Here is a 12855-nt window from a genome sequence, read left to right as displayed (position 1 = left end):
CCACACGGGACCCCCCCATTTAACGTCCCTCCCAGAAGAACTTTTTATTGGTGCGGCGGGAATCGAACCTGGGACCCCTGGATTGACAGTAAAGTGTGTTACCACTAGACCACGGATCTGACATATCCACATTGCGTTCTTTTAAAGTACATTTACTACCAATTAACATTTCTCACCCTTTCCTCTTCTAACACCCCAAAAAAAACAACTCAAATACTTTCTCAAGATTTATTTCTTTACACAAAAATATTTAAAAAACTGACGAGACTGCTACCCCTGATGTATAATTGGTAAAATTTGACCTCCCCTATATTAAGTACCATATGTTTTGAAAACCTGACTCCTAGGATTTCATCAATTAATCTTAGAGCTTTATGGGTGGTATTTAGACATTGAAATTTGTAAGTTTGTCTAAGTCAGGGTGTTCCTGCTACCCCCCTGTAGGAGTGAAACATTGATTCATGTATTGTTTGATAATTATAGGGAATGAACCGGGAAAGCTGCTGGATCCAAGGAAAAAGATTGTGGAAAGATTGGTTCACTTCGGGGATACACCAAATGTAAGGAAAGGGTTCCATATAAGCGTTTGGCTTTTTCTTCAATCCTTTACTTGTATATATTTATGTAACTCATTATGTGTTACAAAATAAATACTGTTTAAACCCAATGTTAGCTATTTGACAGATTTTCGTAAAATCTGTGTTTCTTCGTAAGGATTTTTTTTGTTATCTTAGGAAAAAAAGGCAAGAGTAATATTGCCAAGTTTGTATATTTAGAGTATGAAAGTACCTTCATAAGTATATAAGAAGCAGATCGTAGTCATTTGATAAATCAAATGATTTTTTTTTATTTTTTTTATTTAATACTATATGTATTTCATATTTTTTTTATTTAATACTATATGTATTTCATATTTATTGGAAACTTTGTCAAGGTGTTGTTCTTTGCCTAGTATTATTTGTCTTCCCCTTTCACAGGATGTGATAAGTGCCTTAGGGTGCCCGGAGAAGGTTTATTACAAATCAGACGACAAAATGAAGATTCATACACCAGACGCCCACAGACGAGTGCGCGCTAAGTCCTCTGACTACTTCTACAACTATTTTACTATGGGAGTGGTGGGTTAACTTCTTTTGAATTTACCAATTTTAACTAGAGAGATATGTTTAGGCGAATAAAGCTTAAACTTGGAAAGTAAAAACGCAATCTATCAATGTTTTATGTGTTTTGATGGGTAATTTGTAATTCGATTTCATATTTTTGTTTTAATAACAAAATTGTCATTCATTTTAAATAAACAACAACAAAAATATTCATTTAATAACCTGTAGTAATATTTAATGTTTTATGTGATTGATTAATGTATTAAATCATGAATGGTGAATATTTCTTTTACCAATTTCAGAGGCTGGAATCAATGTCTGCACATATCCAGCTTGCATCAAATTTTACTTAAGCTTATAAACTAAATACCAATCTATTCATTGCACCGTGAAAGAAGTTTAATCTATTTTTCCTGATTGCAGGATGTGTTATTTGATGCAAATACCCATATGGTGAAGAAGTTCATTCTCCATACAAACTACCCAGGGCATTACAACTTCAGCATGTAAGTTCTATACGTGAAGCTATAGTTCCTTAATTGTTGCTAGCACTACAGTGCATACTATGGGATAAATGAAGTGAACAGTTACAGTGTGTGTATACCACGTGATAAATTGCGTCATAAATGCTACGTCGGAAGGCAATATTTTGATTTGAAAAAATACTTTAAACAAAGATAACTTCAAGATTTCCTCACCATTTTAAATGAAACATAGCGCAGTCTACGCCGCTTACGGAGCCCCGCCTTTGGTCTTTTACCAGAGTTTGATTGAGAGTTTAGTTTCTTAAAACACTTCTAAAAACTTTTTCACAATACGGCCATCTGACGAAGCACTGTCAATACATTATTCTGGAAACAGGTTTGTCAAAGTGTTTGATGAGACTAATGACCATACCAAATTTCGGAAATGAAACAAATGTGGTGCTCTTTAAGCTTTTTAGACTGACCTTTGTTTCATTTAAAATGGAGTTGTAAAAGAAAAGTTATCTTTGATTTAAATCTTCATTTTAAGCAAATTGTTGCCTTCTGACGTATCATATATGACGTAATTTATCACGTGGTATACACACACTGAGTTATCACTTTGTCAAGCCTCGACCTTAATCCATTTTATCAGGTAGCCAGTAGGACTACCAAGTTGAAAAATCTAGTTAACTGACCAGGTATTTGGTAGCCCCATTTTGAAATGAGAAAGAAATGAATCAATCCCGAGATTGAAACCTGTACCGTACTGTACACAAAATCAAGGAGCAGTTAATTCCATTTGCAATTTTAAGCAAGGGAAACAACAGCCTTGTGGCATGTTGTAACAATTGTATTGAGGTTTATAACTAGCTTTACTTGAACATTTTTTTTTTTTTCAAACACTCATAAAAATTTGAGTAGCTTGGTGACCTACCAGACTGGAAGAAAATGGTAGTCCAACTGAAAAACTGGAAGCCTCAGGCTACCGGGCTACCATTAAAGATTCATAGTGTTTGTTTGAAGCTGTTGGTTAGCACGGCACTTGCAGTGTATATGATGAGATAATGACATGAGAACTTTTTATGATTTTAAAACAATCTCATGAAAATCATTTATTATTATGGTTTCCGGTGGTTTATAGAGATTTATTAGTGAAATAAAAATTGATATTTCACTGTTTCAATCAGAGAAAACATCAATTTGATATTTTTCACTATTTTGGAATTTTACCCCCCATTTCATGTTCAAATCAAATGTCAGCTGTGGATGGGACACAAATTTAATGACATCATATCTGAAAATAACTATTAAATGTCATTTTTATATCCTTTTTAGGCAAATAATACAAAGACAAATTGTTTGTCTCCGTGTAATATTGCAATTTATTTCACTGAGTGAGCTCCAGAAACTATATTGCACGAGTGGCATAGCAACAAGTGAAATATTTACTTTGGTGTTCATGTGGTAAAAATATTGCGATCTTACACTGAACAAAACAACTATCCTCCATATCCTTTTATAGACTTTGTCATTACCTTTAATAACTATTAATTAGATTGTGCACATTAGAGTAGATTTCTGAATAAATTTGTACTAAACAGCAGATACAGTTGTTTTCAAAAATTCTTTTCTTTGTTTGAATTTGGTATTATAGTCAACTTCAAATTTGATGCCTTGAAAGCCCTGAAAATGGCTTTTTAAAGGCCAGTTTTGCTTCTGTGGCAGGGAGCCAGTGGGCTTTTCCTCTCTTTACAACCGTAAGAGGCTAAGGGCAGCCCTGAATCCCCTTGCTGATATTGTTTCAGTCATTCAGCTGCGAGGTCAATCACATTAGTGATTACTGTATGTGTGGTGATGTTGTATAAAGTTTGTCTCAAAGAAAATTTGATTGCAAGAGTATTTAATCTGTCAGTTGCTATGATATCAAACTGAAAACATCTAAATTGCAGGTACTGTCGATGTGAGTTCAAAATTCCTTTGATTATTGAGAGAGAAAGGCCCCAGCCACTTGCTCAGACGGGAGAAATTGATGAAGAAGAAGTTGTCATCACAGCTTACTCTAAGGTAAGTGCAGGTTGAATGGACCAAGGGAAAATGCCAGAATATTTCGAAAAGCTGTTTTTCGATTGATTATCACAGCTTACACTAAGGTTAGTGTTGGCCGTATGTACCAAAGGGCTATGCCGGTATGTTTGAAGAACCTTTTTCCTTCACAATCAGACTTGATCAATTTTCAAGTATCAAAATGATTTAGTTGATTGCTAGATAATTGTATACAGTGGTCGAAATTAACACAAGCCCGCAAGCCCTGCACTAGTAAAATCCCTTCCAGGCTTGCTTAAATTCTGAATTTTATATAGCAGGGCTTGTTCAAAAACTTGATGCCAAGCAATAGTATAAGAATTCGGGCTTGTTCATCCAAAAGTCTAATTTCAATGATTGTGTATATATTCAATTATTAATTCTTTTTATATTGTTAATGCGACACAATAGCCCTGTCACAAAACATGTCTATGATGGTCATATGCAAGGCTATTGTGTGAAACTATTGTGACAAGTTTTAATATCTCTACTCTTTCAGTGGGACTCTGTGGCCAAGTCTCTTGTGAAGCCAGACAATCGGCCCGTGATCCTGAATAGAGCCTCCTCAACTAACACGAGCAACCCGTTCGGTCTCACGTTCTGCTACGGCGTACAGGATATGGTATTTGAGGTAGGTGGAGCAATTGTCATCGCTGGATCATGGTGGTTGTTGTGAGAAGCGGGCATGATTGCTGAGCCAGGTCACATGATAAACTATGTAATAATGACTGTTGGTATAAATAATAATAATATTACATGAATAACATGCTTTCATTTTGATGGTTAAAACAATGAAAACATGGTGTGATATGGAATACATTTATACATGTTTATCAGTTGAGTTATGTTAAAGCTGCACTCACACAGATTGATGGTTTTATTTTATGTCTTGGAATGAACCAATCTGCATAAATATCTAAGCTTAAAACATGAATTTTCAAACTTACCGTAAATATGAAAAACTGCAATCTGATCCGTTGTAAGCAGTCTTATACCATTGCATCTCAGACATTTTTATCAAAATTCTAAGACAAAAAATAAAAAGGTTGTCACAAGCATCAATCTGTGAGAGTGCAGCTTCAATGCTGAAAACAAAACCAAATAAAAAATATAAATTTTCTCATCTGTGAATGGGTAGCTTTGATCAGGATTTCTCTTGGTATGCAGTTAACTAAAGTACATTTAATTTGCCCTTCACATCCCTTGACATTTCATTTCTAAATTATGCTATTCATTATTTTCAATCTTCAGGTTATGCAGAACCAACATATAGCATCGGTGGCTATTTACCAGCACAAAACTACAGTACCGGTGGCCGTGTCCTGACAAAGGTCATCACCTAGGTAACCACTGCCATCATCCAATCAGATTGCAGTCTGCTAGTCATGTGATATTTCCCCAACAGTCTCTGCTTGGATTCAGCACAGTTCTTTTGTGGAAAAAATATTCATCGACAAATCGCTTTTTGAGTGCTTTTTATTATGCCATCTATAAATTATTTCAAGAAACAGTGATAATAATTAAATGATCCGTATCAAAGTGTTTCAGGTTTGTTCAAGATAGTTGTAATGTGTTTTCTGACAAAGAGAGCAAAAGTCAAGACAAACAGTGTACATGTGGTCTGTGTGTTTTTAAATAATAGCATTTTTTTGGCAAGTTATTGTGCAAAGTTGTTTTATTTGAAGTTAAACTTTTGCAGTATTGGCCTTAATACATTTTTTTTTTATTCTAAAGCTGCACTCCCAGAGATTGACAGTTTTGACATTTCTTTTTACATTTTTGTCTCAGAATCAGTGTTTTTTGCATAAATACCTTCAATTCAGTAATATAAGATAATTTGCAATTGAATAAAATTCAAAAGTTCGAAAAACGGCCAAAACAATAAATTTCCTTAAAGCTTTAGTAATGCTTTTAGCCATAAAACATCAATATTCGACCATAAAAATATAAAAAAAAAAATTAGTCAGCCTTATTAATTCACTGGTTTCCAGACATTTACACAAAAAATGGCTCATTCCAAGAAAAAAATAATGAGAAAAAAAATAGTCAAAACGGTAAATCTGTGAGAGTGCAGCTTTGATCCAGCACTACTCAAATACAGATCTCAGTAAATGTGACAGGACACTGTAGTATTTGTAAAACTTTGCTTTGGTTTAAATTTTTCTATTTTGTCTATGACTGGCATTGTGAGTATGGTGAATTCTTTGTGTTGTATAAAGAATCTGTTGTACACAAATATGTGGGCTATAACACTACCTTAATTTCATGCTCATGCATTTCGTTGTTTTTAATTTCAACTTAAATGTGACATAATATGTGTATAGATTGCCATGCATTTTATATTGTTGTTTTACGTATAATAAGATATTGTTGTTTCAATTAATATATCCATTCCATTACTAGATAAGAGATAAAAAAAAAGATAACGCATGTTTTTCAGCCATTCTGTAGCTATTTGTGTATGACATCTTGTAAATATACTTGTATCGTATTTAGATTATTATTCGCCCATGTTATGTTTACCTCGTTAATATTTTCTTTGCTCGATTTATGTGTGCGTGTGTGGGCGCTTCTATAGGAGAAATATGTCTGTTATAGTGTGACTTTGAATGGAAAGAAAATATTTTGTTATATCTTAACATTTTTCTTTTACCTTATAACTGTGAACCCTGTCACTATACTCAATCATACATGATGATATATACTACAAGGCCCTTGTTCAATAAAGATAGTATGACTTAGAATTGTAAATTTCCTGGTCCCAATTTCTCGAAACTTCTTAAGTCTCTTATAACAGGATTAAGCTAAACTCACTATTTTTGTTGTACTATAATATGCTTTATATTTACTTCTTTGAGAGTTTTTATAAATTATATAAGAAAAATCTGTATGCTAATTAGAGGAAACCATTTTTCATTTATCAAAATCCATTATTAGTATGTATTTTGGCTAATTGAAATAAGCGAATTAAGCCTGTTAAGCTTAAGAAGTTTTGAAAAATTGTGGCCTGGTGTTACCTTGTTTTTGGTGTAAACTTCATTTCCATAAAAATATTGTTACAACATAGATCGCATAGATTTTGTATGTAACTAAACAGGTGTCCCTGATCACTCTTAAGCATCGTAAGGCTTATATCTAAGATATCTTAATTGAAACGAGGGCACTTCTTTTTTATTTTCATAGATGGAGTGTAGTGACAGCTTTTCATGTAACAGCTGATTAAGCAATATGCAACAAACTTAATAAACTTGAATATAGAGAACTTTCCGCCTCGTTCATTTAAGCATACATCTGCATCTAATAAAATTTGCTCAGAATATTGGTAAACAAAACCGGTTGATCTCACAGTCTCCTGAACTGGTGCAATCATAAACAGATGAAATCCTGGGTCTCTTTCAATAAGGCATTTTAGTCGTAACTTCAATAACTCTAATTCTGAAAAAAGTACTGTTGGCTTTTTAAAATAAATGTTTTCAGAATTGAAAACAAACATTGTTCTTATTATATCTGATTTCCTCAAATGTATTTCAAGCTAGTGGAAAATGGATGTTATAACTTATTAGTGGTATTTTATGGCCAAATTATTGTTGATTTATCAAATATTTGATACTTTAAATATCATAATTTCTCCACGTTATTTTAATAGTATTTTATGTTGACTATATGGACAATATTGTAGATTTTAACTCGATCATATTTATTATGAAGATGTAGCAATGTAGTTCTGGGTCAATGAATGTATGAACTATATAATTTCAAAGTCTTTCATATGGTTTAATTGATTCTAACAATAGACATTTTACACCTTATTCATGTGTTGCATTGTGGTAATGCATTGATTTTAAACTTGCCATTTTACTTATGTCGTTATTATTCTATAATATCATTTTATTATTTATACTTTAACTGTAATATGCTTGTGAACACCATTTTGTTTTAGACAGTGAAACTGAGACAAAATTTGAACCACTTGATATTATGTAATGGTTAAAGGTTTTTAGTTCGTATTTACCAAAATAAATGGTTTGATGTGACACATTTGGAATAACCATTTATATCTGTAAATGCATACTAATAATCCTTTAACCAGCTTAGTGGTCGACATTATATTTTGTCAAATGGCACAGCCTCTTTTAAAATCTGCTATTCACCTGATTTAAATGAATAACAGCTAATTACTGATTTTATTAAAAAAATGTATGGCAGATTTGAAAAATGCTGTTTATCTGATAGGACAATATATAATAATGACCACTAAGTTTGCTTTGGTAAGAGACAGGGAATGTTTTACTGCATTTAACTTGAAGGGCAGTTTGCTCAAAATGCCCTCATCGAGTATTTGTCCCCAATTTTTATCCCACATTAATATATCGATAATTATTAACAGTTGATTTATTATAAAAATATGTAAATGGATTGGTCAAATATTGATATGCCAGGCCAAATAATAATAATCCATATCTTTTTAGATCATCATTATGACTATAAAAGTAAGTTAGTGTTCAAAATGATATCTTGTCAAGTCTGACGTACATTTATTGTAGTCAACCAGCAGTTAGACGTTACTGATTTTAATGAGGTGAATTGGTAGATTTTAACAGGGGCTTGGATAGTAGACAAAACATAATTATGAACACTAAGCATGTTAATTTTTGTTAATATACATTTATCAAATAAAAGTTGTTGCTGTACATGCCTCTGGCCTGACCTCATTAAGTTTGATAAATGCATACTAACAAAAACTAACCTATAATTTTAAATGTATAATCCTCTTGTGCATCAAAATTCATTCATTGTACAACCTCAAGTGCATTTTTATAGTAACTCCTCCCTTCATTTAGTAAATTAGTATAAATAAGAAATTGTCAAATCGTTTTTCACATACCGGGTAGATTAAACTTTTTGACAATATTGTTAAACCCAACAAGTTGTGACCATAGTTTTAGCGGTGTATTTTTACAATTTACCCACAATTCAACTCATTTCCATCTCTCATTGATACAGCAGTTGTATATTTTGTAACAAAATGGGCTGTATTTTCATCTCAACAGGGTTGGGGGGTTTAGTCGAATATTAGGTGTCCACCTCTCATTGAAGAGGTAGTGGATTGGATCCCACCTCATGGCCTTCAGTACTGGTTTCACCCGAGGAAACTGGACTCCAGAGGAATTCTAAAAGCAGTAATCTTTCAGTGCAATCAATATAAAAGAAAGTTGTATAAAAGTAGAATGGATTTTCAGAGTTTTTCACAACCACACCCAGCGGTCATGCTCATTTTTTCATCCCTTCTGATTAAATTAGCCTGTTAGTGTTCTCAAGCAATATGCCTAAATGCACTGACACTATTATAGCCTGCAATCAATCTATGATCATCTGTACTTAGAAAGGTCTATATTTTCATATGACAATTCACATCTTTCATTCTTCAAAGCCATTAACTTCCAGTACAACATGACATCTTAGATATGATGTTTTATAAGTATGATGTTATGTCGTGTGTGGTATGTAATATTTTGTATGGTATGTCATGTATGGTATGTCATGTATGGTATGTCATGTGTTGTATATGGTATGTCATGAATGGTGTGGTATTTTTGTATGCTATGTCATGTATGCTATGTCATATATGGTTAATAGTATGTCATGTATGGTAAATAGTATGTCATGTATGGTAAATAGTATGTTATGTATGCTATATAGTATGTCATGTATGCTATATAGTATGTCATGTATGCTATATAGTATGTCATGCATGCTATATAGTATGTCATGTATGCTATATAGTATGTCATGTATGCTTTATAGTATGTCATGTATGCTATGTCATATATGGTAAATAGTATGTCATGTATGGTAAATAGTATGTCATGTATGCTATATAGTATGTCATGTATGCTATATAGTATGTAATGTATGCTTTATAGTATGTCATGTATGCTATGTCATATATGGTAAATAGTATGTCATGTATGGTAAATAGTATGCCATGTATGGTAAATAGTATGTCATGTATGCTATATAGTATGTCATGTATGGTATGTCTTGTTTGGTAGATCCTGTATAGTATGTCATGTGTGGTATGGCATGTCATGAATGGTATATTGTATGTTATGTATTGTATATGGTATGTCATGTATAGTTTATGATGTAGTGTATATGGTATGTCATGTATGGTATGTCATGTATTGTATATGATATGTCTTGTATGGTATGTCATGTATTGTATATGGTATGTCATATATGGTATGTCATGTATTGTATATGGTATGTCGTGTATGGTATGTCATTTATTGGATATGGAATGTCGTGTATGGTATGTCATGTATTGTATATGGTATGTCATATATGGTATGTCATTTATTGTATATGGTATGTCGTGTATGGTATGTCATGTATTGTATATGGTATGTCGTGTATTGTATGTCATATACTGTATATGGTATGTCATGTATTGTATATGGTATGTCGTGTATGGTATGTCATGTATTGTATATGGTATGTCGTGTATGGTATGTCATGTTTTGTCTATGGTATGTTTTGTAATGTTTGTGATGTATGACTGAACTGTACAAATAATTGTGTTTTACTTTATGATATTATATGCGTATGAAAAAATATTATGATAATTATACTGTGAATATATAATATGCAGACATTTGAAATAATTTGTTTTTCTTGTAAGATGTCTTAAAAAATGCATTAAAATATGGTCGGGTAGAAAAGGTAAGGCATTTACATGGTATTAACATGATCTTTGTAAAATCGGTGTACAAGTATTTAGAATGACAGTTTCAATACTTTCAAAATGTTTGAAATAAGTGTTTAAAGTAAAGGTTACCATACCTTCTGAATGTATGAAATAAGAGTTTATAATGACAGTTACCATACATTAAGCTTGTTCAAAATGGTATGGTATTTTAGTAACGATTTTATGACTGTGTTGATTTTTTGCTTTAAAGCTATATTTTAATTTGTTGAGCTTTTAATTTCCTGCAAGGGATTATATGTTATCTTGCAAACTTAAGATTATTTGTGAATTATTCTTGACTTGTTTCAGATTTACATTGAATTAAAAATGAAATAAAAACTTTACAAATCCAGTTCATAATTGTATTGTATTCATTGTTTCCTGGGTATCTATAAAAAGTGCAAGCAGCTGTCCATGGATATTTTTGTGCACAATGTACAGTAAATTAAAAATCAACATTAAAGGTCTAACTATGCCCCCAAAGGTGGGCATTTTAAAATCGCACTGCCATTTGTCTGTCCACCCGCACACACAGATGGGTATATATTGGGTACTTATTTCTTCATTCCTTATAGAACTTTGTTAGGTAGCACTTGTTGGTTAGGCGTCCGTCCGTCTGTCAATCTGTTCGTCCATCCATCGGTTCAATTTCTTTCTCTTTTATGAACAGATTTTAAAATAACTTGCCAGTTATTATAACCATGAACATTGTTACCAGCTTTAATAAAGATTGGATAAGAAATAACTAAGTTAGAAAGCAGAGAAGAATGTAAGTGTAATGCAGTGAACGACGACGTGTGACGCAGTGTACTACGACGTGTGACGTAGTGGACTATAACGTATGACGCAGTGTACTTCTACGTGTGACGCAGTGGACAATCATGTATGACGCAGTGGACGACGGCGTGTGGCGCAGTGGACTATCACGTATGACGCAGTGGACGACGACGTGTGGCGCAGTGGACTATCACGTATGACGCAGTGGACGACGACGTGTGGCGCAGTGGACTATCACGTATGACGCAGTGGACGACGGCGTGTGACGCAGTGGACTATCACGTATGACGCAGTGGACGACGACGTGTGGCGCAGTGGACTATCACGTATGACGCAGTGGACGACGGCGTGTGACGCAGTGGACTATCACGTATGACGCAGTGGACGACGACGTGTGACGCAGTGGACGACGACGTGTGGCGCAGTGGACGACGACGTGTGGCGCAGTGGACTATCACGTATGACGCAGTGGACGACGACGTGTGACGCAGTGGACTATCACGTATGACGCAGTGGACGACGACGTGTGACGCAGTGGACTATCACGTATGACGCAGTGGACGACGACGTGTGACGCAGTGGACTATCACGTATGACGCAGTGGACGACGACGTGTGACGCAGTGGACTATCACGTATGACGCAGTGGACGACGGCGTGTGACGCAGTGGACTATCACGTATGACGCAGTGGACGACGGCGTGTGGCGCAGTGGACTATCACGTATGACGCAGTGGAAGACGGCGTGTGGCGCAGTGGACTATCACGTATGACGCAGTGGACGACGACGTGTGACGCAGTGGACTATCACGTATGACGCAGTGGACGACGACGTGTGACGCAGTGGACTATCACGTATGACGCAGTGGACGACGGCGTGTGGCGCAGTGGACTATCACGTATGACGCAGTGGACGACGGCGTGTGGCGCAGTGGACTATCACGTATGACGCAGTGGACGACGACGTGTGACGCAGTGGACAATCACGTATGACGCAGTGGACGATGGCGTGTGGCGCAGTGGACTATCACGTATGACGCAGTGGACGACGACGTGTGACGCAGTGGACTATCACGTATGACGCAGTGGACGACGGCGTGTGGCGCAGTGGACTATCACGTATGACGCAGTGGACGACGACGTGTGACGCAGTGGACTATCACGTATGACGCAGTGGACGACGGCGAGAGACGCAGTGGACTATCACGTATGACGCAGTGGACGACGACGTGTGACGCAGTGGACTATCACGTATGACGCAGTGGACGACGACGTGTGACGCAGTGGACTATCACGTATGACGCAGTGGACGACGGCGTGTGGCGCAGTGGACTATCACGTATGACGCAGTGGACGACGGCGTGTGACGCAGTGGACTATCACGTATGACGCAGTGGACGACGGCGTGTGGCGCAGTGGACTATCACGTATGACGCAGTGGACGACGACGTGTGACGCAGTGGACAATCACGTATGACGCAGTGGACGATGGCGTGTGGCGCAGTGGACTATCACGTATGACGCAGTGGACGACGACGTGTGACGCAGTGGACTATCACGTATGACGCAGTGGACGACGGCGTGTGGCGCAGTGGACTATCACGTATGACGCAGTGGACGACGACGTGTGACGCAGTGGACTATCACGTATGACGCAGTGGACGACGGCGAGAGACGCA

The 12855-nt window shown here is 35.8% G+C and overlaps 1 protein-coding gene across 1 annotated transcript in view; it reads left to right on the top strand.

The window, feature by feature from the left end:
* LOC128243345 (phagosome assembly factor 1-like) overlaps positions 1–10754 on the top strand; it is a 35859-nt gene extending 25105 nt beyond the window's left edge. The window contains exons 9-14 of the mRNA XM_052961057.1: positions 484–560; positions 978–1118; positions 1527–1609; positions 3520–3634; positions 4152–4283; positions 4904–10754. Of these exons, the coding sequence (XP_052817017.1) occupies positions 484–560; positions 978–1118; positions 1527–1609; positions 3520–3634; positions 4152–4283; positions 4904–4978 (623 nt within the window). The 3' untranslated portion in view covers positions 4979–10754. The remainder of the gene's footprint in view (positions 1–483; positions 561–977; positions 1119–1526; positions 1610–3519; positions 3635–4151; positions 4284–4903) is intronic.
* Positions 10755–12855: the final 2101 nt, after the last annotated feature.

This window comes from Mya arenaria, chromosome 8, assembly GCF_026914265.1.
Source record: "Mya arenaria isolate MELC-2E11 chromosome 8, ASM2691426v1".
In the NCBI taxonomy this organism is placed as follows: domain Eukaryota; kingdom Metazoa; phylum Mollusca; class Bivalvia; order Myida; family Myidae; genus Mya; species Mya arenaria.
The sequence above is the reverse complement of the archived record's forward strand: the minus strand, read 5'-3'. Positions and strand labels throughout refer to the sequence as shown.